At 49.1% G+C, this 27501-nt stretch overlaps 2 protein-coding genes across 5 annotated transcripts; both read right to left on the bottom strand.

The window, feature by feature from the left end:
- Positions 1–1165: 1165 nt before the first annotated feature.
- REX1BD (required for excision 1-B domain containing) lies at positions 1166–15377 on the bottom strand. Of its 3 annotated transcripts, none has more exons than XM_088673069.1 (5): positions 15102–15147; positions 7094–7176; positions 4586–4790; positions 3504–3592; positions 1166–1811 (listed from the first exon to the last, which is right to left on the bottom strand). In XM_088673069.1, the coding sequence occupies exons 1-5, from the start codon at positions 15144–15146 to the stop codon at positions 1706–1708; spliced, it is 528 nt and encodes a 175-aa protein (XP_088529195.1). In that variant the 5' UTR covers position 15147; the 3' UTR covers positions 1166–1705. The 3 variants fall into 3 exon arrangements, with proteins under 3 accessions (XP_088529195.1, XP_034974947.1, XP_088529196.1); XM_035119056.3 differs by having other exon boundaries at positions 1166–1592; XM_088673070.1 differs by lacking the exon at positions 4586–4790 and having other exon boundaries at positions 1166–1592; positions 15102–15377.
- Positions 15378–17911: 2534 nt separating this feature from the next.
- On the bottom strand, positions 17912–22874 carry UBA52 (ubiquitin A-52 residue ribosomal protein fusion product 1). 2 transcript variants are annotated; one of them, XM_088673068.1, is made up of 5 exons: positions 22756–22874; positions 21596–21717; positions 20669–20755; positions 20336–20438; positions 17912–18169 (listed from the first exon to the last, which is right to left on the bottom strand). In XM_088673068.1, the coding sequence occupies exons 2-5, from the start codon at positions 21696–21698 to the stop codon at positions 18076–18078; spliced, it is 387 nt and encodes a 128-aa protein (XP_088529194.1). In that variant the 5' UTR covers positions 21699–21717; positions 22756–22874; the 3' UTR covers positions 17912–18075. The 2 variants fall into 2 exon arrangements, with proteins under 2 accessions (XP_088529194.1, XP_034976623.1); XM_035120732.3 differs by having other exon boundaries at positions 22844–22874.
- Positions 22875–27501: the final 4627 nt, after the last annotated feature.

The following is a 27501-nucleotide window of genomic DNA, read 5'->3' as shown; positions in this document are numbered from 1 at the left end:
GCATAGAGCAAGCCGATTGGGTGCCTGGGGCAGTGTGCGTACCCAGTGCCCAGTGGCGGGGCCAACTGCCCACGGGGGTCTGGGCCAGGACGCTCCACAGGGCCTCCAAGGAGTCTGCTTGCCTCCTCCCACTCAGCCGCCCTACACTGGGGGGAGGCACCGGGCGAACCGTTGGAGGCAACGCGGAGCCTGCGGGCACCCAAGCCACCGTGTCACTCATAGAATCATAGAGTTGGAAGAGACCACAAGGGCCATCCAGTCCAACCCCCTGCCAAGCAGGAAACACCATCAAAGCATTATTGACATGTGCCTGTCAAGCCTCTGCTTAAAGACCTTCAAAGAAGGAGACTCCACCACACTCCTTGGCAGCAAATTCCACTGCCGAACAGCTCTTACTGTCAGGAAGTTCTTCCTAATGTTTAGGTGGAATCTTCTTTCTTGTAGCTTGAATCCGTTGCTCCGTGTCCGCTTCTCTGGAGCAGCAGAAAACAACCTTTCTCCCTCCTCCATATGACATCCTTTTATGTATTTGAACATGGCTATCATATCACCCCTTAACCTTCTCTTCTCCAGGCTAAACATACCCAGCTCCCTAAGCCGTTCCTCATAAGGCATCGTTTCCAGGCCTTTGACCATTTTCGTTGCCCTCTTCTGGACACGTTCCAGTTTGTCAGTATCCTTCTTGAACTGTGGTGCCCAGAACTGGACACAGTACTCCAGGTGAGGTCTGACCAGAGCAGAATACAGTGGTACTATTACTTCCCTTGATCTAGATGCTATACTCCTATTGATATCACCCCTTAACTCCCAGGAGAGACGTGTGGCTCAGGCGCGCTGCAGGTGAGTGCCACCTGGCATTTCGTCACGCCCCCTCAGTGGTGACACCCAGGGCAGCCCGCCCCCACTGCACCCCTTTCCTCCGCCCGTTTGTACCCTCTCTGTGAGACTGGGCACCCCAGGATCCCGTTTTGGCTTCGCCCCCAGAGGCGCACTCCATTGCCTCTCGAGAGGCACGGGTGCCAAGAAACCTCTAACAATGGAGGCAAGCAAATGGCTGGCAAATTTCGCCACCCCACCCCACCTTGCCCACCCACCCACTCCCTGCCCAGCCATCGCACGTCCCGGCGGAACAGATTTGGGTTTGGAGAAAAGAGTCCCACACAAGAAAACGAGAGGCTGGCTTTTATTGACTCCAAACAGACGGCGAGAACGTTCCTCGGCTCCCCATCCGCTGCCCCACATCTCCACCTCCAGCCGGTCTAGAGAGAAGTCTTTATTGGGCTTGTTCGGCGTGGGTCTGGAGCCTTTCGTGCCGGGCGGGGGGCCAAGGCACGTCCGGCTGAGCCCCTCGCGTCGGGGCCTGCGTGCGAGGCAGGTCAGAACCCAGACCGGGTAAGGAATCGGGCAGAAGGGCGGGGGGTTGGGGGGGGAGAGAGAGAGACAGCCGAACGTTGCTTGCTTGCAGGGGGTGGTCCTCTCCCCCCTCCGCCGAAAAATCGCCTTCCTTTGGGACGTCCCGTCAAGTGCTTTCTTCGGAATCGTACTTGAAATCCTGGAGAATTTCGCTGATTGCCTCGATGGTTTGAATTAGCCTGTTTGGGCCGGATGGAAACGATAAATAAAGGAGCATATGGAGCCGATTAGGCACGCTCTGGCTCGGGCGGCCCAGCCCTGCCCGCCTCCCTCTCGGGCCCTCGCCGCTTGTTTATGAAACGCAGCAATGGGAGGCAATCCAATCGCCCGCGTGAAGCCAAAAATCCCGAGAGCCGAAGCAGAACAATCGGCGGGGAACCTCTCCAAAGACCCCTCTTCTGCAAAAAAATAAGGGAGGTTTTTTTTCTGGGCCGTGAATCCGCACAGCAACCCACACCCTGCAAACTGTCCTGCAAAGGGATCTGGGTCGTGCGCAAGAGTAGCCATGCCCTCTCCAGAAAGGCATCCTTGTTGCCTTCCCAAGGCATTGTGGGAGATTGCAAGCAAGGGGGATTGTGGGAGGTTGCAAGCAAGGGGGATCATGGGAGATCAGGCCCCACTGGGCCAAAAAGAGCATCCCGACATGTGGAAATTGTTCCCCTTTGCTCAGGGAGCAAAGCACTATATTATATGTCGTGGGCGCTATATTAGAGCAGGGAGGTGTGAGTTTATTGGGTAGGATACTGTTTTGCAGCAAATCGTAGAGTTGGAAGGGACCCCGAGGGTCATCCAGCCCAACCCCCCCAATGCAGGAACTTTCCGCCCAGCGTGGGACTCGAACCCGCGGCCCTGAGATTAAAGAGTCTCGCGCTCTACCGACTGAGCTGTCCGCATAAACAGATTTAAGATTGCTTTTTCTCGAGGTTACGTTTTCATGAAAAATAAAATCGAATCGTTTCCCCGGGGTGACTTGGGCAGGAAAGTGAGCCGGTTTGTCTTCTGAGCTATTTTTTTTATAAAATTTGAATCAGGGCGGTTTTAGGTGAGTTTCATGCGGATTAGGGTCAAATCTGGAACTGGAGAGAACCAGCCACCCGTCTTACGACAAATCGACACACATTCCTGAACTTCCGTCAGAGCTGTATTTGACAACATATACAGGATCTGGGCAAAAAAAACCACAACCCTCTTCCCTCCGCAGATATGGCAGGGGGGCCATAGGGGGGAGTTTAACCCCCCCCAGACAATGACTCTCTCCCAATTGTGCGCCCCTTTTACTTTCTCCCCAAATAGTTATTTTCTACTTTTGTAGCACAAGGGAAAAAAGATGGCTGTCGCTTGGGGGGGGGTCACTAACCTAGACATCTTTTTTTGGGGGGGTGCAGCCTCAAACCAACAGTACTCCCCTCTTTAAAAAAAGGATGGAGACACTTTGAGAGTTCAGTCAAGTTTTAGGAAATGAAATTTTTATATGCTAGTACAGCAGAGAGGGTGGTTGTAGCAGCCAAGTGGAAAGATCGAAAGGTTCCATCGAAGGAGGAATGGATTTGCAAATTAAAGGAGTATTTATTTATTAATGGCCAAATTAACAGCAGCAATAAGGAAACAACCGAAACAAAAATTGAAAAATGAATGGAAATGTTATGATGAATACACGGTAAAATACGGCTCAAAAAAGGAAGTGCATTCATGCTCAGAGTAAGAGATATGTAGATAAATAAGTGGGGGGGGACAAGAAAAGAAATTAATGGGAAATAAAGAAAGATTTAGACAATAAGATGCATTAGTGGGAGAAAGGTATATGACAGAAGTCGAAATAGCGTGAGAGGAAGTGGGTTATGGTGGTGGGAATGTAGAGAAAAATGTGAGAAATGAGTTAAATTGATTATATATGTATAATTGGATTAATGGAATGGATTCTGTAATAATGAAATAAATTAATAAAGTTTATTTACTATTAAAAAAAAGTTTGAGCAAATGCAAATAAATGAGCTTGGCCAAGCCTTGATGCAATCCGGTTTTGTTTTGTTTTTAAGGAAAAGTGTTGCACCCATCTTTCCAATTTGCAACCACGCGGGTCCCCCACTTACTTCTGCTTCAGCTCCCGAACCTCTTGTGGGTGGGCTTCGACGCTGGGGTGGTCTTGAGCGTTTTGTTTGGCGAGCTGCAGCTGAGCTGTCTGGGAAGGGGGAGAAACGAGGAGGTGAGACCCTCTTGGCGGAGACGAGGGGGGGTGCAGAAATCACCAGCTCCCCCTCTCCCCAGTTTGCTGGGACAGCGATTTGCAAGAGGGACAGCGCCGTGCAGTGGTCAGAGCTCTGCCAGACTCTGCCAGGAGACCTGGGTTTGAATCCAACCTCCAGCTGGTCGCTAACCAACCTTGCAAGATTGCTGTGAGGATGAAATGGAAAGGCGGGGGGGGGGAGAGAACCCCCCCCCAAGCCCCTGGGAGCAAAGGCAGGCTATAAATGCAATAATATTCATTTATAAATAATTTTTATTTTATTTTTTAAATAAATGTTTCATTATAGAATGAAATAAGCCAGTATTTTAGGATTCATGTAACAAACTAATCTTTTTGCTATAAATAAGATTTGCTTGTTCGTTTGAAAAGAGATTGGGTCAGTTCACAAGACGGAAACGATAGGAAGGGGTTGAAACAAAAGCGGCAAAGCAATAAAACAAGGCACCACGCAAGGGCCGTTCTGACTTTTTGCAGCTGGGTAGCTCAGTTGGTTACAGCGTGGAAGAATTATAGAATTGTAGAGTTGGAAAGGGACCCCCAGAGGCATCTAGTCCAACCCCCTACAATGGAGGAAACGTTAGCCAAAGCATCCGTTGCAGATGGGAGACAAGGCCAAGGTGGCAGGTTCGAATCTCGTAAGGGACAGCTGCATATCCCTGCATTCCAGGGGGTTGAGCTGGATGACCCTCAGGGTCCCTTCCAATGCCATGATTCTATGAATACATACACACACAAGCCCCCACCCCTAAAAACCCAAAGCTCCCAAGGGACGTCCACACCTGAAATTCTGGACACGACCAATTCTGATTACAGGATGAAAACAGGATGAAAACACTCTTCCAGCACAAAACCGGAAGGGGATCAGCTTTGCAGCTGTAAAATGGGTGCAAAGTTGAGACAGGCCTCCGTGCGCCCCTTCTCTCTCACCAGCTCGAGCTTCTCCTTCTCCTTCTCCTGGAGGCGCCCCAGGTGCTGGGCGAGGTCGGGCCGCCCGCGGGGTCCCTCCAGCTGCTCTTTGATCTGCAGGATCTCCCGCGAGATCCCGCTGAAGGCCTGGGTGATCTCGTGCACTAGCTGGCGGTAGCGTGCGAAGTCGTAGTCGGGGCCGCTTCGGAGATACGCTCGGTGACCCCTGGCAGGAAAGGGGGGGGAGAAAACGGTCGAGAGACGGCAAGGGGAAGCAGCGGGGTTGCCTGCCCCCTCGGTGTACCCATTGCCTGGCCTTGAAGACCGAGGTCTGGGCCGAAACTCAGCAGCGGGGCATCTCCTCTGCATGCAGAATGTCCCGGCTTCATGCCTCCTGGCGCAGAATCAGAGAGCTAGAAGGGACCTCAGGGGTCTCTTTTAAATCAGAACCAGTGAAGGCAGTGAAGGTCCTGTGTGAGTGTCTGGAGGCAGTTGGAGGATCATAGAATCAGAATCCTAGAGTTGGAAGAGACCACAAGGGCCATCCAGTCCAACCCCCTGCCAAGCAGGAAACACCATCAAAGCATTCTTGACATATGCCTGTCAAGCCTCTGCTTAAAGACCTCCAAAGAAGGAGACTCCACCACACTCCTTGGCAGCAAATTCCACTGCCGAACAGCTCTTACTGTCAGGAAGTCCTTCCTAATGTTTAGGTGGAATTTTCTTTCTTGTAGTAGGAATCCATTGCTCCGTGTCCGCTTCTCTGGAGCAGCAGAAAACAACCCTTTCACCCTCCTCTATATGGCATCCTTTCATATATTTGAATGGAAATATATTGGATGGAAGGCGGCTAACAGATTGAGGTTGAATCCAGACATGCCATGTTTTGAGGGGACATGGGTTGGGCAGGTGTGGGGGACTCCCTAATCCTGAATGGTGTAACTGTGTCCCTGAAGGACCAGGTGTGCAGCCTGGGGGTCATTTTGGACCCACAGCCATCCATGGAGGTGCAGGTCAGTTCTGTGTCCAGGGCAGCTGTCTCCCAGCTCCATCTGGAACGCAGGATGAGACCCTACCTGCCTGCGGACTGTCTGGCCAGAGTGGTGCATGCTCTGGTTATCTCCTGCTTGGACTACTGCTACGCGCTCTACATGGGGCTACCTTTGAAGGTGACCCGGAAACTGCAACTAATCCAGAATGCGGCCGCTAAACTGGTGACTGGGAGCGGCCACCAAGACCATATAACACCGGTCTTGAAAGACCTACATTGGCTCCCAGTATGTTTCCGAGCACAGTTCAAAGTGTTGGTGCTGACCTTAAAAGCCCTAAACGGCCTCGGTCCAGTAGACCTGAAGGAGCGTCTCCACCCCCATCGTTCAGCCCGGACACTGAGGTCCAGCTCCGAGGGCCTTCTGGCGGTTCCCTCCCTGCGAGAAGCAAAGATACAGGGAACCAGGCAGAGGGCCTTCTCGGTGGTGGCGCCCGCCCTGTGGAACATCCTCCCGTCAGATGTACCTCCCAAATCTACGATTCTACAAAAAGTCCCTACCCCTTTGGCGTGACCTTGCTGGGCTGGGTTTGCAAAAGGCATGATTGAATTGGGAACCGTCCTCCCACCCACCAGCCTGCCGGGGGGGGGGGCGTCACCCCTGCAGAGTGGGGCGGCAGGGGGTCTGGGTGGGAAGCCAGGCCCGCTTGGTCCGAGTCGTGGGGGGTTGCCGGAAGGTCTCGGTTCTCGATTCCCCAGAAGTCAATTACCACCCCCTGCCCAGAGTCCTGGCTCCAGTGTGCCTTCGCTCTGCAAATCGAAGACAGGTGTCTAGGGAGGGGCGCTCCCTCCCCACCCGCCCGGCTCATCTGGAGTTCATCAGGGGCACCCGAGCCAAAAAAAGTCCTGGGTGCGGCAGGAAAAGCGGGGAGGGAACCCCCCCCCTCTTCTGGGCCTCCTTCCCCAGTTGGACGGAGAGGCACGGAGATTGGGGGGAGCACGAGAAAGCCACCTTTCTGGGGTCCTGACGACCGGCCAACGGTGAACTTGGGTTTGGGAACCTGGCGTTTTTGAGTCCTTTTCTCTATTTATTGTCGTTGTTTATTTAAAAACAAACCAGCGAAAACAAAACGCCCTGCTCGAAGCAATAATAATAAACAGCCGTTGAGAGCGGAAAGAATAAGATCGCGGGATAATAGCGATAGAATCATAGAAAGATAGGAAGCGGCGTAAAACGCACCCCATAGTGGACTGCGCATAAATGTACCAAATGCGTCATCCTGAGTGCTGCCCAATGAGCTCCTATTTAGCAGTTGGGACTACAACTCCCATCGTCCACTGCTATTGTCCGAGCTGGCAGTGGACGATGGGCTTTGTGGTCCCATAACATCGATCCAGGCCAGGCAACCTCAGCGGCCTCAATCAGGCGCCTCAACGGGAAGCGCAGGAGTGGGACACGAAAGCCACTCTTCCTCTGGAAACCTAGCTACATCCCCCCTACCCCCCCAAAAATAAAACCTTAACCGGTCAGTGACACTCACTCTTCGAAGAGGTGGTAAGCTTCGACCCGTTCGCTCTGAAGGGCATAGAAGCGGTGGACGAGGGTCTGGACGTCTGCTTCCAACTGCAAACGGAAATGGGGGGGAAAGGGAATTAAGCTTGGGAGGTGGTCTTGGTACTGTGTCAGGATTCGAACACGAGAGCAGCTCTCCTCTCCTGCGATTCCCAGCCACTGGGATTCAGAAGCATCGCTGCCTCTGTGCACGATCACCGACCGTCTTTTCTTCCTCCAGGTCTACGCAGCGTTAAGAAACTCAGATAATGTCCGCGAATCGCCATATGGCACCTTGAACCTGGGTTGCGGCCGCCCCCAATGTCAAGGCGCCGTTTATTTTTGCCACAGTGACATTCGCCATTACTATCATTTCTGTTTCATTTCATCGAAGCGGATACAACATCAAATAAAACAAGCTTCAATAAGAATATTTTTATGTACCGGGTTCCGTCTGCGGGTCTTTGGACTGCGATAAAGAAATGATTGATTGATTGATTGATTGATATTTGCGATCTTTCTCTAAGAGACGTTTTGCTCCCCCCCCCTTGTATTTACTGCCCCATAACAGAAGAAGTCTAAGAAGAAAGTGGGGGGTAGTGGTTAGAGAGTGTCAGACTAGGACCTGGGAGACCAGGGTTCGAATCCTGACTGTCATGAAGCTCACTAGGCATTGCAGCGGTTGGGCTAGATGACCATCGTGGTCCCCTCTGATTCTACAATTCTATGATAATGTGGTCACGGGCGACCCAGAAAGTATTTTTAAAAACCATGCAGCCCCTTAAGAACACAAGTGATTCCCAAAATACCATTATAAAGCAGCCTCTTGCATGTGTATCTTAAATAAGTACAGAAACTCACAGAGAGAGGCATCAGGTTTAATTCATATCAGGTCTAATTTTGGACAAACAAAAAGAACAAAGAGCCTTTCACTCTTCTGAGCTTTCGTATTCGCTGGAGTTGAAAACACAAGAGGAATTTGCGTTGAACTGTAGCAGAGCAGCCAACAGCTCTTGAATATCTACCCATATTCTGCAAACAAATAAAAAACCAGTTCGGTTCTCTACTACAATGAAATGCTTAAATGTTTCTTTTATTCCCTTTAAATCTCCCTGCCATGCTTTTGCCATGCTCTCCTGCCAAAATCGGCTCTTGCCGGCGGCCAGACCTTGGCTCTGTATATTCTTCGGTACATTAAAAGTGTCTCTCTCTCTCTCTCTCTCTCTCCCTCTCTCTCTCTTTTATTTATATTTTATTAAAAGAGTCTCCGTTGCAAAAAAACAAAGTGGTGGAAGAAAATAGAAGGAGAGTAAATAATAATTTTTAAAAGTCTCCTTTTTTTCCTTCTGCAAAACAAGGAACTCTCGGCGACGACGGGCTGCATTCCGCTTCGAGAAATATAAATATATATTACGTGCAAATCGTGGGCTGGAAGGAGTTGGGGAGCTGGGTTACAGAGCCCCCTCTGAGCTGGCAAGTCCACAAACCTAAAACTCCGACCCCCACTCCCCAAAACCTGAGCTTGGAACGGACGGCGTCCGGTTTGGCTGCCGTGCCAAGACCCGCTTTCGATCGCACTCCATAAGGGAGATTCCACTGGGCTGTTTTGAAGCCTGCTGCCGGCAGGCCTGGGCCAAAGGAGCACGGCAGCGGCACAGAATTGCGGGGCTGGGAGGGACCCCCAAAGGCCATCCAGTCCAACCCCCTTGAGATGCAGGCAGGAATCATAGAGTTGGAAGAAACCACAAGGGCCATCCAGTCCAACCCCCTGCCAAGTAGGAAACACCATCAAAGCATTCCTGACATATGCCTGTCAAGCCTCTGCTTAAAGACCTCCAAAGAAGGAGACTTCACCACACTCCTTGGCAGCAAATTCCACTGCCGAACAGCTCTTACTGTCAGGAAGTTCTTCCTAATGTTTAGGTGGAATCTTCTTTCTTGTAGCTTGAATCCATTGCTCCGTGTCCGCTTCTCTGGAGCAGCAGAAAACAACCTTTCTCCCTCCTCTATATAACATCCTTTTATATATTTGAACATGGCTATCATATCACCCCTTAACCTTCTCTTCTCTAGGCTAAACATGCCCAGCTCCCTAAGCCGTTCCTCATAAGGCATCGTTTCCAGGCCTTTGACCATTTTGGTTGCCCTCCTCTGGACACATTCCAGCTTGTCAGTATCCTTCTTGAACTGTGGTGCCCAGAACTGGACACAGTACTCCAGGTGAGGTCTGACCAGAGCAGAATACAGTGGTACTATTACTTCCCTTGATCTAGATGCTATACTCCTATTGATGCAGCCCAGAATTGCACTGGCTTTTTTAGCTGCTGCATCACACTGCTGACTCATGTCAAGTTTGTGGTCTACCAAGACTCCTAGATCCTTTTCACATGTACTGCTCTCAAGCCAGGTGTCACCCATCCTGTATTTTGCAGGCAAAAACCGCAGCTGTGTTTCTTCTCCTCCTCCTATGGCGAGGAGGGTGGTCTTCCATGATGGTCTTAATGGTGGTTTCCAGGTGGAAGCTGATCCTGGCGAGGATCTGCCAAAGGTGCCTTCCTCTTGGATCATTTCCCCCTTTCGTCCTGAGTTCGGACACCTCCAAAATCCACGGCGCCTTTGGGTAGAGGCTAATCTCCAATTGCCCACCGGTACAGTGGTACCTTGGTTCTCAAACTTCATCTGTTCTGGAAGTCCATCCCGAAACCAAAGTGTTCCAAAACCAAGGCGTGCTTCTTTCCCGTAGAAAGCAATGCAAAATGGATTAATCCGTTCCAGACTTTTAAAAACAACCCCTAAAACAGCAATTTAACGCGGATTTTGCTATCTAACGAGACCATTGATCCATAAAATGAAAACAATAAACAATGTACTGCAGCCACACAATCAATCCATCCATCAGGAGGTGAACTGGGTTCCACACGGTCACAAAAACAAAACAAAAAGAGCCAAAACGAAAAATAAATAGCAAAACCAGACCTCAGCATAACACTCAAATCGGAAGCGTAACACTCATAGAATCATAGAATCGTAGAGTTGGAAGAGACCACAAGGGCCATCCAGTCCAACCCCATGCCGAGCAGGAAACACTATCAAAGCATTCCTGACATATGCCTGTCAAGCCTCTGCTTAAAGACCTCCAAAGAAGGAGACTCCGCCACACTCCTTGGCAGCAAATTCCACTGCCAAACAGCTCTTACTGTCAGGAAGTTCTTCCTAATGTTGAGGTGGAATCTTCTTCCTTGTAGCTTGAATCCATTGCTCCGTGTCCGCTTCTCTAGAGCAGCAGAAAACAACCTTTCTCCTTCCTCTAGATGACATCCTTTTATATATTTGAACATGGCTAAAAACAGACTCAAAACGGAGCACATTCGGCTTCCGAAAAATGTTCACAAACCGGAACAGTTACTTCCAGGTTTGCAGCGTTTGGGTTCCAAATTGTTTGAGTACTAAGGCGTTTGAAAACCAAGATACCACTGAGTTTCGCTTTCCATTCTTAAGCTGGGAACATAAGTCGCTTTATAATCATCTTTTTAGCCTGACGTGGGGCTCAAACCCACGACCCCGAGCTCAAGAGCCCCAGGCTTAAGAAGGATGTTGACAAGCCGGAAGGTGTGTCGAGAAGGACGACCAAGGTGATCAAAGGGTCTGGAAACCAAGCCTGATGAGGAACGGTCGAAGGAGGTTTAGCCTGGGAGAGAGGAGACTGAGAGGAGAGGAGAGATAGCCATGTTGAAATATATGAAAGGATGTCATACGGAGGAGGGAGAAAGATTGTTTTCTGCTGCTCCAGAGAAGCAGACACGGAGCAATGGATTCAAACTACAAGATAGAAGATTCCACCTAAACATTAGGAAGAACTTCCTGACAGTAAGAGCTGTTCGGCAGTGGAGTTTGCTACCAAGGAGTGTGGTGGAGTCTCCTTCTTTGGAGGTCTTTAAGCAGAGGCTTGACAGGCATATGTCAAGAATGCTTTGATGGTGTTTCCTGCTTGGCAGGGGGTTGAACTGGATGGCCCTTGTGGTCTCTTCCAACTCTATGATTCTATGATTCTATGATCTCAAGGGCTGCCCTGTGGAAGATGGAGCCAGCTTCTTTTCTCCTGCTCCGGAGGGCAGGACTCGAACCCGTGGCTTCAAGGTGCAAGGAAGGAGATTCTGACTCAACCCCAGGAAGAACTTTCCGAGACAGTAAGAGCCGTTTGGCCGTGGGGGTGGAAGGTGGCGGACTCTCCTTCCTCGGAGGTTTTGAAGCAGAGGTTGGATGGTCCTCCGTCAAGAATGCTTTAAGCCGAGATTCCTGCCTAGCAGGGGGTTGGACTAGATGAGCCCTGGGTGTCCCTTCCAACTCCACGATCCTTAGAAGAACAAGTCCTTTGCATCGCGCCCGGCTGCCGCCTCGTAGGATTGTGGAGTTGGGACAGGACCACGAGGATCGTCTCGTTGAATATTAATTTAAAAAAACAAATATAAATAAAATATCTGCCCCATGTACACAGACCCGCCAGCTTCCTAGTAGTCTCTGTCCTGTTTCCCCCAGCAAACTCCCGGCCTCGCGGCAGACGGCATCAATTCTGAGACACCTCCAGGACGCAGTTTTGGCATGCACAGACAAATTTCCCCCCATCTCCTGTTGCAGGGTGGGTTGCAGGAGGAATTGACAGACCACCCCCCACCCCCTGTGCTGTAACAGGCCCAAGGGCAGCTGGGGGGTTTCCGTTCCCCCACCCAATTAAAACCGACAGTTTCCATGCTCTTTCCAGGCCACGGGGCTCTGAAACGCCTCCCTGGCACGCCTCCCAAACCGCCGCCTGGCCTTGGCGAAAACATCCATCCCCATCAAAAAAAAACATCCAGCCTGGGGCGGCAATTGGGGCTTGTGTGTGTCCCATCTCATGCTTCCCCCCGCTTCCCCGTCCCGTTGGCTGATTGGAGCTGGCGGGTGCCGGGTTCAAGTCTCGCCTCCCGACAGCAACCCTTTAGTGCGGGCGAGGAGAAGGAACAGCCCCAACATTCAAGCTCTGTTTCCCCTCAGTCTGGAACATGGGTTTAAACGACGCCAGCTGGCCTTACAGGGCTGTCGTGAAGATTGCGGCCGTGAAATAATAATAATAATAATAATAATAATAATAATAATAATAATAATAATAATAATTTTATTATTTATTCCCTGCCATCCGGCTGGGATGCAGCCCTTCTGAAACGCCGGGGAGAACTTATTATTATTATTATTATTATTATTATTATTATTATTATTATTGCGAAAGGCTGGACTAGATGAATCCCAAACCGGAATTAAGATTGCCGGAAGAAATATCAACAACCTCAGATATGCAGATGACACAACCTTGATGGCAGAAAGTGAGGAGGAATTAAAGAACCTTTTAATGAGGGTGAAAGAGGAGAGCGCAAAATGTGGTCTGAAGCTCAACATCAAAAAAACTAAGATCATGGCCACTGGTCCCATCACCTGGCAAATAGAAGGGGAAGAAATGGAGGCAGTGAGAGATTTTACTTTCTTGGGCTCCTTGTTCACTGGAGATGGTGACAGCAGTCACAAAATTAAAAGACGCCTGCTTCTTGGGAGAAAAGCAATGACAAACCTAGACAGCATCTTAAAAAAGCAGAGACATCACCTTGCCGACAAAGGTCCGTATAGTTAAAGCTATGGTTTTCCCAGTAGTGATGTATTGAAGTGAGAGCTGGACCATAAAGAAGGCTGATCGCCGAAGAATTGATGCTTTTGAATTATGGTGCTGGAGGAGACTCTTGAGAGTCCCATGGACTGCAAGAAGATCAAACCTATCCATTCTGAAGGAAATCAGCCCTGAGTGCTCCCTGGAAGGACAGATCGTGAAGCTGAGGCTCCAATACTTTGGTCACTTCCTGAGAAGAGGAAGACTCCCTGGAAAAGACCCTGATGTTGGGAAAGATGGAGGGCACTAGGAGAAGGGGACGACAGAGGACGAGATGGTTGGACAGTGTTCTCGAAGCTACAAACATGAGTTTGACCAAACTGCGGGAGGCAGTGGAAGACAGGAGTGCCTGGCGTGCTATGGTCCATGGGGTCACGAAGAGTCGGACACGACTAAACGACTAAACAACAACATTATTATTGCATTTTCTATTATATTTCAGAAATCTTACATATTCAGAAAAAAAGGAAAATGTAAGAGATCCCCTCCGTTCCTTTTATTCCCCCCCTCCCTTTCTCTTCTCACCTCCTCATTTCTTAAACTTAAACACTGCCGCAACTGCTAAACTGATTATCTGTCCATAATGATTTTTCACATATTCTATAAATATTTCCCAGCCCTCCTTAAACCTTTTCATCATCCCAATTCCCGAGAGAACTTTCGCATGCGTTGTGGAAGGGGGGGGGCGGGGATTATCGGCTCGCTTCCGTTCTTATTTTTATTTTATCTTTTTTTTGCGATTCTGAGATAGGGTCATCTGATGCTGCTGTGGGCCACCCTGAGATCGACAGGCCGAGGGCAGTAGACAAATTTAATAAATGAAACAAAGAACGACAACGGCAACAACTGCGCGAGGGCGAACTATTCACATTCGTGCCAGCCGCTCCCCCAGGGTTACGCCACGCTGGCACCCCTCTCCCGCGGGTATAAAACCTGCCGCTGGCTGCGGTTTAGGGGAGCGAAGCTCTACTCAAGAGTAGACCTGCTGGAATTAACGGGCCCACGTTCAAGTTCAGCACACCTGCAACCTAAAGGTCCTTTTTTCCCCCATGCAGATCTCCAACCAGAGTCTTTCTTATGGTGGCAGAACCTGCCTGGATCAGGGGGAAAGGTCCAGAAGGAACGGTCCACGGGCATTAAGACCTTCTTCCCATGAGAAGCGACTATTAAGCCGAGATAGACTGCCCCTGTCCCTGGAGGCTTCATTCCAGCTACGACTCCCGGACAGCCACCGACCGCGCTGGCTGGGGTTTCATGGGTCGGGAGACGCAGATATCGCCCCCCCCTCCAGAGTCCGACATCAGTGGGAAGGCTAATTCTCCTCGCAATTAATTAGCCTAACCCGAGAACATTGGAACTGCTCCCTGAGACCGGACCAAGCCCAGGCTGGCTGCCAGCGGAGATTCCCGCCGAGCTGTCGCCCCGAAAAGACGGGCAAGCCTGGGGTGGGACCTTGTTGCTGAGCTGAAGTCTGCCTCCCCCAGCAAAATAAAGTCAGGTTTCCAGTCCTCATTGTTCCGAATTAAAAGACCCCGTTTTAAATAGGAAGAAACAGCTTTTGACCGAGTCAGAGGCGCACCGGGGTTTCAGATATGCTACTGGGGGTTGGAGCTGGGACCTAGAATAGAAATCATGGAGTCGTGGGGTTAGAAGGGACCCCTGAGGGTCATCTAGCCCACTCCCTGCAATGCAGAAATCACCGGCTTCATGGTTTTGAGCTCCACCGCCCCAAAACACTCTGCTCAGTCGGCTCAAGCGGGGCATCTGGCCTACATGTCAGTACAGCATTCGGCTCTTAAATCTAAGGGTTGCGTGTTCGAGGCTCACGGTTCGTTCCCTTTCCAATTCTATTTGTGCATTAATGGTTCCATAGGTCCCTTCCCGGGTGCGCTGCCGGGGAAGCCGAACCCCTTCCCGGCTCTCTACCTCCAATTCCCGCAGAAAAGCTGGCCAAAAAAGAAAAGAAAAGCTTGTCTGAAAGCTCTGCTGCCGGTCAGTGCCGGCAATAATAGCTTAGATGGGAATGAATAGTAGAACGAGAAAGTTTAAAGTGTGCGCGCTCGCCCTCTGGTGGCCGCTGCTGGTATCGCCGCGTGCTGCGCACTTTTAATTCCAAATTTCCTTTTACTGTACTATTTGGGGTTGTTGGTTTTTTTTGCAGGGTTTGCAGCAAAGGCGTCTTAAATTGTTGGCTCTGCTCCCCCCCACCCGCAATTACTGCCCATTGCAATTTTGCAGCGCCCTTGGCCCTCCCGTGCAAGCAGAGGGAAGCCCCCAGCCTCATTTAAGGGGCTCCTTTGCTCACCATTGCAGCAATGCAGGTTCTTCCCCGGCAAGACTCCACCGACATCGTAGAGGCACGAAAGTTGTAGAGATGACCCTTCCCTCGACCTAGTCACGGCATTTCCTGGATCACTATAAGAAGCTTTCCCCCACCCCACCCCCCAAAAATGTGCCCCTCTCCCACTCAGAGACCAATGCATTAATTAATTCCTCTCCCTGATTTAATGTGATCTGATCCGAATTCATCTTTACATCTCCAACAAATCGCTCTTGAAAGTGATGAAGAAGAAAAAATTCAGGGTCCTCTACAATTTCTGACATCTGTGTTCAACAGCTCTATAGTCAAGCCGGCACTTCCTGCGTCGCCCACGTGGCTGTTGCAGAAGGCCTTCTGCTGCCCTCTGCAGGCTTGGCAGAGTCACTACAACCCAAGGTTTACCCCCTTATAAGTAGCGTGCCTTTGGAAATATTACAAAATTCAGAGAAAATACATTTCATGAAGTTTAGTGGTGGAGAAACTGTTGGGCATACAAAAGGCATCAAATTTGTGCTTATGTGCACCCCAGTGGCGATTCAAGCAACTTTAATTCTGCACTACGGTGATTCTGTAAGGTTGCTGTATTCATGTTCAGAGTCTTTTAACAGCTTGGGTCCAGCATGCGTTAAGGACCAGCTGATCCCATATCATATAATATTCCTGCCTGATCACCAAGATCACCAGAGGAGCCACTGTTTGTCCATACTCAGCTTGTGCCCACCTGGAGCCCTGCTGCGCTCAGTTTTATGGGGCTGCGCTCACAGAGGGGCCCTGAGGGTCATCCAGGAATCTTTTTGCCCAAACGTAGGACTCGAACCCACCACTCTGAGATTAATAAGAGTCTCATGCTCTTCCCGACTGAGCTGGTAAGAGATCAGAGAGGCTCCTTTGCTGGGGAATTCCTGCCGTCCGACAAAAGACCTTGGCATTCTACTGATTTATCGCATTTACAGCTCAACTCACCTCGCCCCAAAGGAGCTCAAGGGGGTATACGTCACAAACAACCCTGTGAGGTAGGTCAGACAGAAAGAGAAGGACCGTCCCAAGGTTGTTCAAATCAAGCTTCGTAGATTGATTCAAACCTTGCTCTCCCAGGCACCGGCAATCAAACCATACCGCCACATTGGCCCTCTTTTAAAGTAGAAAGGAATTTTTAAACAAAGTTTTCAGGTACTGCCAGGAGACACACCCCCACCCGCTTCCCTTCCCCCCATCCATCCTCAGGGTTGTCAATTTAGGCAATATGGAGCTGCTGCGTCAATCACTAGATCAGTATAAAGCACTAGACAGACAATGGAGTGTGTTTTCAGGGGCGAAGTTAAAACCGGTTAGCAGCACCCAAGGGACCGCCCTGGGGCGCAAGCCTATGCTGTGTGTCTGGGGGTCCTGGGCTGCCCAGACGACAAGACACCCCCCCCCCTCGGCCTCGCTGATGTGGTCCAAAGGAAAGCAGAGCAAGACGTTTGGCACCTGCTTGGCTGCAGGAGTTGCCGGAAGGAGGCAGACAAGGCACCATCCAACCGCCTTAGGGACTGCGCTCCAGAGTTGTGTAGGGTTTACTCCTGAGCCTTTTCTTCTCCCCAATATATCCCACAAGGCAGCAGAGGTTTAAGATCAGTTTTCAGCAGGGGGGCCGGTCCACCGTCCCTCAGACCTTGTGGGGGGCCGGACTATATTTCGAAGGAAAAATAAATGAACGAATTCCTATGCCCCACAAATAACCCAGAGATGCATTTTAAATAAAAGCACACTTTCTACTCATGTAAAAACACGCTGATTCCCAGACCATCCGTGGGCCGGATTGAGAAGGCGATTGGGCCACATCCTGCCCCTGGGGCCTTAGGTTGCCTACCCCTGTCCTAGACGGTCTCCCTTCCCAGGGGGACGAGCCCCACCTGCCCCTCACCTGCCTTCAAATCCTTTCTCCCAATCGGCCTCTCCTTCCCCAATATGGTTTAACCCCCCCCCCCAACTAAATTTCTTCCTGCAAGCAAGACTGGACCCCACCTAAATGCTGGAACTCCCATGAATATCTTCCCCTTATTCTCCCTGCAAAGCTTGAGGGCACAGGATTATAAAGATATCACAGAGCACATTTAGGAGTAATGAAAGCAGGATTCTGAAGGCGCTCCAAAATTAAAGCCACCTCCATTCCTGGCAAAACACACTTGCAATATTTAAAGAGTCTGGAAGGATGAAGGCATGATCTGTTCATGAAAAAAATCAGAGACGTGGGGGGAATTATTCAGTTATGTGAGATCTAGCGGACAAGTTTCAAAAATTGAGTGAGTTTCTAGAGCGTTTCTGATATACAAGTTGCAGATTTTATTTATTTGATGTTTGTATTCCCTAGTAGCAAGAGAAATCGGTTTCACAGAACTGGCGTTTGTGTGTACTGCTAATTTGGATCTTACTTTTGACTTCATGTCATGCTTGAACCTGTAAGAAAGCGTATTTTCTTTTTAAAAAACTAGCTCAATTTGCTAAGTGAGCATCGCAAATACGCTTGCTCCCGCAAACAGTTGCAAATATCCAACACAGAAAGTCTCTCCATTTCCACAGCTAACGCAGAATCGAACTTCACACTCAGATCAGCGAGTGTCTGGATTTTTTTTGGGGGGGGGGAGAGACATCCCCAAATTGGACCCCTTGGTGTGCCAGAGGTTCCCCTACCCCTGGTTCAGGCGATTAAATAGCAGCATTTACACATGCCTGCAACTCTCAGGAATAAACACCAGTGTAGGATCTGGGCTTGGCAACTGGTCCAAGCAAACATTAAAGAGACACACACACTCTTTGCTTGGTGCAATGGATGTTTTATTCTAACGGGCAAGAAACAGAATTACCCAGATCAAACAGGTGGTGGCATGTTTCAGCAAACTAGCACGATACCCAGATTTTGGGAGGGAACGGGGGGAGAAAAGTGGCCCCGCCGCGTTCTCTCGCTCGCTCGCTCTGTCTACTTGACCTTCTTCTTGGGGCGCAGGTTGTTGGTGTGGCCGCACTTCTTCTTGCGGCAGTTGACGGCACGGGGGTGGAGGCGGGCGTAACACCTGGAAGGGGAACAGCGCAACAAACAGTGAGGCTCCGGGGCTGTTTCTGTGGCACACCTGAGCAGTCAAAACCGCCCAGCTGGCAGGAGCGAAAGCCAGCAGTCAATCACGCTGTGCGAGTTGGAGGCGACTCTGTATTAGGAAAAAACAGGATCTGCACAGGAGCCTCAGGCCAGTCTTGCTCCCGTGAAGCAGTTGCTGAGACTGTCTCCCCACAGCTGCTTAAGTCCCCTCCTCTCTAGGGCTTTTCCCAAGCAGTCTGAGACTGCGCCGCCGTGCAGCCAGCCTCTCCTCTACCCGCTTCACGCCCCTTCTGGTTCTGGGAGACCAGGGAGGAAGGGAGCTGGTTGCAACAGGAGGGAGAGAAACCCTGACTTCTTTTGACCTTTAAAGCCCTGGGACCCTCGTACTTATGAGTCCACCTCTCCTGGTATGTCCCACAGAGGACCCTAAGGTCCATGAATAATAATAACTTAAACGTCCCAGGCCTTAAGGATGCCCGACTATCCTCCACCAGGGCCAGGGCTTTTTCAGTGATGGCTCCAACCTGGTAGAATGCTCTGTCCCACAAGACTAGGGCCCTGCAGAATTTGATCTCCTTCCGCAGGGCCTGTAAGACAGAGCTATTCTGCCTGGCCTTCAACTTGAATTAGCCTGATCTCCTTGCTGGCCCTAGTAGGACAAAACTTGGCCAGTTAGCCCTAGTGATCATTTGATGTCTACTGACTGGGTTTTGTCCTTTTTTTCCCCCCTCCCCAAAATGACCCCTGAATTTTTGAATTTGATTGATCTTGATGCTGCATTTTATGTTGTATTTTATGCTGTTTTTAAGTCACATTTTAACCAATGTTTTATATTTGCTGTTAGCCGCCCTGAGCCCGGTTTTTAAACCAGGAAGGATGGGGTATAAATAAAAATGTATTATTATTAATTATTCACCAGCCAGAATCAATCTGCCTCTTGGCCTCCCCGCTCTCCTGCTTCCACTTCTGCCTCCGATTCTACACTGCTCTCTGCCACACTCTCCCCGCTCACTAAGCCCTGTTACCTCTTCAGCTTCCAACACCTCCTCTCCTCCCAGTCTCCTCCCTCTGACCACTCGCTGGCATCCCATCACCCACCCCCTGACTCTGAGTCTTCTTCCCTTGGGGAGGTCCCCCAGCTGGTTCCTCCCACCGTTCCTCTGCCCCCAACCAGCCCATGACACCCCCTTTAGGAAGGGTGTCCATTTGTGTAGCAAAGCCTGACTAGGAGCCAGCTCCCCAGGTTTGATTGGAGAGCGATTCCAGGGATGGAGTCTGGGTCCTGTCAGACGCTCATATCCCATCAGCCCCAGGCATCAGCTGAAGGGATGACGGGAATTGTGGTCCAACAGCAGGGCCAGAGGCTCCCACACCCGTTAATGAGGATTTTCAGTGGGGCATGGGATACTGTGGGAATTTGACCCCGGTAAAGAGGGTGCTAATTATTTCAAGGGCCGCTCCTGATGGCCCAACCCAAGGATGGGGCGATGCTCTTGGGAGTCACCATCAGCGATGAGGTGCTCCAACATCTGGAAAGTCAAAGGGCCCCCACCCAGATCTAATCTGGGTCTCAGGCCCAGAGAGAAGGATCCTTTGCAAAACACCTGCAACTGGAAATCATTTGAACCCAGGACACGCATGGTGACTGCATGCCACCCGATGTTTAATCTGCCCTGATTCCTCCTCCAACATTCAGCCTCACTGCTTCTAAACACCCCGATGGCTGGTGTCACTGGTTCGAAAGCTACAAAAAGCTGTTCTCTTGCCTTGGCAGCGACGGGGGGCGGGTTTGAGCTGGATGCCCTTTGAGGGTCCCTTCCGATTCGCTCACGATTCTACACTGCCTCCTGCACTGCAGTGCAACTCCCAGGCATTTTGGCCAAGATCTCCCTGGCAACCTCCAGGGGATGATGGGAGTTGTAGTCCAAAGGACCTGGAAGGCACTAGATTGGGGAAGGCAGCCCTTGTGGCCCAGCAAACTCTGGCTTGGAAAGCCTGCTCACCACAAACCCCTGGCCACAAGAGTTTTGATTTCAACCGGCCGCTCCTTCCGCCAACCTGCACACACACGGGCACACACCCTGCCTCACCCCGGATTAGAGGATAAGGATCCGACCCACCCAGACGTCTCAAGACAACTTACTTGCGGCAAATCATCTTGTCGCAGTTGTATTTCTGGGCGAGCTGGCGGAGAGAGGGCTCGATGATCCCCCCGCGGAGACGAAGGACGAGGTGGAGAGTGGACTCTGAGCAGGAGAAGGGGAAAAAGCAAGATTAGCAGGTCCAATACTGGTGTTTTGGGATCCTTTTTTTGGGGGGAGGGGGCATCCAGCCTGGAAACCCAGCTTCATGGGGACTCCAGGAATTCTAAATCAAGAGTCCCCAGGAATTGGGATGAGTCCTGCAGAAAGGAGCACAATGAGCTTGCATGGCGAAAGGGGGCCGGGGTGGGATGTTCTCCACCCCAGAAGCGTACCTTTCTGGATGTTGTAGTCGGAGAGCGTGCGGCCATCTTCCAGCTGCTTCCCTGCAAAGATCAGACGCTGCTGGTCGGGAGGGATACCTGGAAAAGGAGTCGGTATGAAAACCCCGCCCATGGCAATGTAGGAGAGCCCTATGCAGAGTCAGACCCACCAGGGTTGTCCACACTGGCTGGCAGAGGCTCTCTGAGGTTCCAGGCTCTTCCTCTATATTAACAAAGTGAGGTTCTAGTCCGCATGACTCTGAAGAAGCGATACAGCACAGGAATCTGCCTTGTTCTAAGCTAGGACGTTGGTCCAACTAGCTTGCTACTGTCTGCCTCAGCTGGCAGAAGCTCTCCAGAAGCCGTACCAGAAGATGTTGGGGAGGTTGAAACTGGGACATTCTGCATGCAGAGCAGGTGTCCTGCTACTGAGCTATGACCCTTCCATGGCAGGAACACTTTAATTTATGATACCGATAAGTAAATTTATTCAGTTTGTGGCCCACAGGTTCTGGGTCACAGTAGAGTTGTACCTTGGCCCCCGAATGCCTTGCGAGTCAAACGTTTTAGCTCCCGAACGCAGCAAACCTGGAAGCGAGTGTTCCAGTTTGCAAACATTCTTTGCAACCCAAACGTCCAACGCGGCTTCCGATTGGCCGCAGGGGGCTTCCCTGCAGCAAATCGGGAAGCAGCATCTTGGTTTCCGAACGTTTTGTAAGTTGAACCGACTTCCGGAACCAGGGGAGGAGATGCCTTTTGAAGCTAAGCTGCTATAGAGTAGTTCAGATATATTAATATAATTTGTCAGCACGCATAGGGGGAAGACCTAGATCAGGGCAATCCCAACTTTTCATACCAAGCGGGGCCTCAAAAGTACAGTGGTCCCTCAGAAGTCAAACGGAATCCGTTCCAGAAGTCGGTTCAAGATGCCACTCTCACCTTCCTTATCCTGGATTTTTGCTTTGACATTCTCGATAGTATCGCTGGGCTCCACCTCAAGGGTGATGGTCTTGCCCGTCAGGGTCTTCACAAAAATCTGCATCCTGGCAGTTGAGCGTCACCTGAAGGGGGAAAAGAGAAGCAGAGAGGTGCTTACTTGAACCCTCGTGGTAAATTCAGAGGCACACTCATCTCACAGCTTAAGCAAATATGCATATTTGTGTCCTCAGGCAGAGATGCGAACCTATATATTACAATCCTGCATCCTGTCCATAACCAATTATTAGTTCTTTAAAACAAAGCAGAACTCTAAGGCACTGATAGCCTCTCTCTGTCTCTCTCTGTAATAATCCTTTCAAGCTGCTGAATATTACCATGTTATGCCCCCTGCTAAATAATTACACAATAATGGTTGTGAGCAATGTTGGGTAGGGCCTAAAAGCAAACTGCTCTAAAGGCTGAGATCCCATGCTTGCTTACCTGGGGGTAAACAGCCACTGAACAAAACAGGGCTCACTTCTAACAGCCCCATTTTTTCAGTGGCATAAAACCCAGAAATGGACAAGGTTTTATATAGATAGGTAGACAGATATAAAATAAAACACGGAAATATAAATTTAACAAAAATTAGGAATATTACATAAAACCCAGGAACAGATATGGTTATATAGATATAAAATAAACCACAGAAATATAAATGTAACATAAATTACGAATATACCATAAAACCCAGAACAGATAAGGTTATATAGATATAAAATGAAACAAAGAAATATAAATATAACATAAATTATTAATACAACATAAAACCCAGAAATGGAAAAGGTAATTTTCTGGGCTTTATGTCATATTCATAATTTATATTATGTTTCTATTCATATATATATATATATATATATATATATATATATATATACACACACACACAGAGAGAGAGAGAGAGAGTGTATATGTGTGTGTGTGTATGCAGATTTAGAAATATAAAATTTTGAATATGACATAAAAACCCAGAAACGGCCAGATACAAGCCCGGGGGGGGGGGTGATGAGATTATCCACGAAGACACAGGCAGTCTAAAGAGACTGCGACACGCCAGTAAATAAGAATTCAAAAGTAAATAATTTTTTTTTAAAAAAAAACAGTAAATGATAATTAAATACACAGAGGGACGAAAACGTCTCCCGCTTCCCCCTCCCAAAATGAAAGGGGTGAAGGGGGGACCCAGGCGTCCGAGGCGAGGCCACCCACCCTCCACGCGACCCACCTTCTGCCTCGCCGAACGGAAAGAGAGAGAGGAAGAGCCCAGGGCGGAAGCGGAAGCGAAGCTCCCACGGCCGACTTCCGGCGCCCTCCTCCTTCTGCGCCTGCTCTCCGTTTGCTTCTCTCTCTCTCTCTCTCTCTCTCTCTCTCTCTCTCTCTCTCTCTCTCTCTCTCTCTCAGCCACGCCCACCCCGCTCTGGCGTCACAGACGCCAAGCCACGCCCACCCCCGGATCCAAGCTGCGCCTCTCTCGCTCGCTAAGCCACGCCCACTCCCGGCCAGGCGTCACAGACGTCGACGTCGCCCCCCACCCCGGGTCCAAGTGACGCCGCGCGCAACACGCACGCACGCGCCTCTCTCTCCTGGGACCGCAGAGCTATGAAAAGTAAGAGCAGAGGCCTCTCCTTTCGGTGGAAAGTTTTCGGGTTCAACATGCATAGTTTATATATGTATATTCTTTAAATACCCCCCAAAGCAGCACACTTTATTTATTTTATTATTAGTAATTGCATTTATATCTATTTACTGCTCTATATCCACAGTTCATATTATTATTATTGATATATAATTATATAATTATAAGTAAAATATAATTTATTATTAATATTACTAGAACAATATAATGAATAATAATAATAATAATTTCATTTCTATACCTCCCCATAACCACAGTTCATATTATTATTATTATTATTATTATTAAAATATAATTATACAATTATAATATAAGTAAAGCTCACTGGAAGGACAGGTCGTGAAGCTGAGGCTCCAATACTTTGGCCACCTCATGGGAAGAGAAGACTCCCTGGAAAAGACCCTGATGTTGGGAAAGATGGAGGGCACAAGGAGAAGGGGACGACAGAGGACAAGATGGTTGGACAGTGTTCTCGAAGCTACGAACATGAGTTTGACCAAACTGCGGGAGGCAGTGCAAGACAGGAGTGCCTGGCGTGCTATGGTCCATGGGGTCACGAAGAGTCGGACACGACTAAACGACTAAACAACAACAAAGCACCGGGTGTTCTGCAAAGCCACCGGCTATCTTAACATGCCCAGAGGTCCACTTTTTATCCCATGCCCTTAAACACCCAAGAAACCTGCTCACGGAAAAACTTCAAAACGTCGTCTCTTGAGACAGACGGATGCCAGCAACAAAATGGCAGCTGCCTTCTCATTATTATTTTTAACCTTTAGAACTCCCTGCCTATTGATGTCAGCCTTTGCAGTGTTCTTTTTGGCACCTGCTAACATTTTATTTCCGGAGAAACCTACCCATGTGTTTAGAAAGCTGGCGAGAGTTTTGATCTGTTTTTCGTCTGCTGTTATTTTAACTTGTTTGAAAGCCTTCGATTGTTGCTGCTGACGATTCTTATTGATGGTTTTATCGTTTCTTTGCGGTTTTCTTTGTTTGCAATGAAGCGGTGTGTAAGTTTTATGAAGCAACTAAATGGGTCAAAAAACTGGAAATCACAGGCGTACCATTTCCAGCAAACGGATCCAGTTTCAAAGAGGGCCAGATTTGATGAAGTGAAGGGCCATGAGGGCCGACCAACGTGGTTAACTTTTTTTTAGGATTGAAGTTGTTGAGGTTTTGGGGGGATTTTACCCCAGGAAATAAACTGCCACAGGGGCCGGATTAAACAGACTGGGGGCCGCATTAGTCCCCTGAAATGTGCTTTGGACATGCCTGGATTAAACCATGTCCAACATGGCTGGCAATTCTTGACAGCTTTAACAGGTCTCTTTAATAGCCTTTATTTTTATTTTTATTTTTTTGGCCACACGTTCAGGGCCATAATGATTATTCCACTATTTCTAGTTGGGACATTCGAACCTATAGATTCTGCCTCCACTGCCTGCCATTGCTTCTTCAATTTAAAAAAACAAAAAACCTCTCATATTTGAGGTTCCGGTCCTATGCAGGGCGCAATGTAGGAACAACTGGCCCAAGCAGAACTCGAACTCGCAGCCCCTGGGATGCTGGCAGACTCTCCATCCCCAGAGGAGATTTTAGGAGAGCTTGGGTGGCAATCTTGCCAGGGATTCTCTCTCTGTGATTTTTCCATCGCACGGGGGGGGTTTGTACTGGATGACCCCAATTCGGTGATTCACATCTCAGCCCACCTAGAAATGGATAAAGGGAGCCCCTCGCCTGATCCCAAATGTCAGGCTCCAGGGGGATCCTTTTTAAGGTTTCTCAGGCCCCCAGCTGCATAAATTTTGGGGCTCCACGCAAAAATATTTCCCAAGGACGTCTCTGGCGCAGAGCAGCCCAAGCAGACCGAGGTCAAGGCAGAGAGGATTCAGATTAGGACTCGAAGGAACCCAGGATCCTTGGATAAACACGCCAAGGTCTATGGTAAGACACAGCATCACAAAGGGGGGTAAAGAGGAATCAGAAGCGAGGAGCCTCTGTTGCTTCAAGGAGGGTTTGGGCCCTCTGGCCTCCTCAACCACACCTGGGTTCCTTACTCACAAGTAGACCCCTGGCTCCCAACTCAGCTGACGGCTCTCTCTGGTTTCCACAGCTGCCCGACCCGTGGGCCGTAGCCAAATATCCACAAATTATTATTGAAAAGCATCGGAAGTACTCAATTATCTGAGGTTCCATTCCCTCCAAAAATCGTATTTGCGGGGTATTTTTTTACCCCTGATTTCCCAAGGAATGCTCAACAACTTTGATTTCCTGAAATAAAAAACTGAACAGCTTTGGCTGCCCTGCTCCCCTCCTTACAAGAATCCTGTGCTACCATACCAGATGGCAGAATTGTTGTTAATTGCTTTTATATTGGGGATTTAAATGCAATACATGAGGGTGGTGGTGTCATTATTCCAGGATGTGTTCCTTCCTTCCTTCCTTCCTTCCTTCCTTCCTTCCTTCCTTCCTTCCTTCCTTCCTTCCTTCCTTCCTTCCTCCCCTCCCCTCCCCTCCCCTCCCCTCCCTTTCTTTCTTTCTTTCTTTCCTTCCTTCCTTCCTTCCTTCCTTCCTTCCTTCCTTCCTTCTATCATTCATTTCTTTTCTTACCTTCCTTCTTTCCTTCCTTCCTTCTTTTTCTTTCTTTCCCCTTCCTTCCTTCCTACTTACTTACTTAACCTTCCTACTTTCCTTCCTTCCTTCCTTCCTTCCTTCCTTCCTTCCTTCCTTCCTTCCTTTCCTTCTTTCTTTCTTATTTTCCTTCTATCATTCATTTCTTTTCTTAACTTCCTTCCGTCCTTCCTTCCTTCTTTTTCTTTCTTTCCCCTTCTTTCCTACTTACTTACTTAACCTTCCTACTTTCCTTCCTTCCTTCCTTCCTTCCTTCCTTCCTTCCTTCCTTCCTTCCTTTCATTTCCTTTCATTTCCTTTCCTTCTTTCTTTCTTACTTTCCTTCTATCATTCATTTCTTTTCTTACTTTCCTTCCTTCCTCCTCTCCCTCCTTCCTTTCCTTCTTCCTTTCTTCCTTTCCTTCTTTCATTCATTTCTTTTCTTACTTTTCTTCCTTCCTTCCTTCTTTTTCTTTCTTTCCCCATCCTTCCTACTTACTTAACCTTCCTACTTTTCTTCTTTCCTTTCTTACTTTCCTTCCTTCTCTCCTTCCCTTCCTTCCTTCCTTCCTTCTTCACCCCCCCCCCCAAATTACAGGTGAGTGAATCAGGTGGGGCCTAAGGGCTCTAGCCAATGCTAGCTTCTCCTCAGAGAGTAATCCTACTGAAGCTAATGGCTAGGACTAACTCAGCTCCATCCATGTCAATGTCTCTGGAGCAGGATTTAGCTGGACACATTCCTAAAACAGTGAGCCAGCCTAATTGCCTGCCAGCCTAAACTTTGGCAGGCGTCCTCAGAGTCCTCTTTTCGGCACCTGTCAAAAAACAAAACAAAAAAAAAACCCCACGTTTTTGTTTAGACATGCTTGCCCATCTTAGAAATACGTTTAGAAAGTTGCTGTGGGTTTTAATCTGTCGTCCGCCTGCTGCTATTTTAACTTAGAGGAAAGGCTGGTTATAAATGAGATTATGTTGCAAACCACCCGGTGATCTTCGGATGAAGGACCATGGATAAATGTAATTTAAAACAATCATTAATCATCATGATCAACATCATCATAATCCAACAGGTAAAAGGAGCATGTAAAGAGATCAGGACACAAAGGTATTTTTTTGTTTTTGTTTTTATAGAAAATAGGCTTTTAAAAAAAATGTAGAAAGAGAACAAGAAACATATTTAAACAACAACAACACCCAGTTTATGAGGCACCCGGTGTGACCATAGTGGTGAATTTAAATTAGAGAGAGATATATAAGTATATATATTTTTAAAGGCTAAAACCTGGTAATTTGTCTGGGTGAGTTCCCGCCCCAATGTGTGCCTATTGGCTTGATCTCTTGTGATGTCATGGAATGTTCGTGGGAAGAGTCAGCAACGGGATGTTAACAAACGGTGCAGCTTCGGGAGTTGGGGCAGGGCCTGAATTTTCTGCTCAGCACAGCGAAAAGCCTCCCGCAGGAACGTAGGGCAGGGATAGGGTGTCACTGAGAGGCAAGCGGAGAACAGAGAACCCAATCCTGATCTGAGCTAAGCTGCTAGACCTCAAGAACTGCGGTCCCAGCTTCCCCCTCGCTCTCACAATGTGAAGTAGATCTCCCTCCATACTTTTGGAGGAGAATT

This window comes from Zootoca vivipara, chromosome 6 (genome assembly GCF_965207765.1).
Source record: "Zootoca vivipara chromosome 6, rZooViv2.hap1.1, whole genome shotgun sequence".
NCBI classification, from domain to species: domain Eukaryota; kingdom Metazoa; phylum Chordata; class Lepidosauria; order Squamata; family Lacertidae; genus Zootoca; species Zootoca vivipara.
The sequence above is the reverse complement of the archived record's forward strand: the minus strand, read 5'-3'. Positions and strand labels throughout refer to the sequence as shown.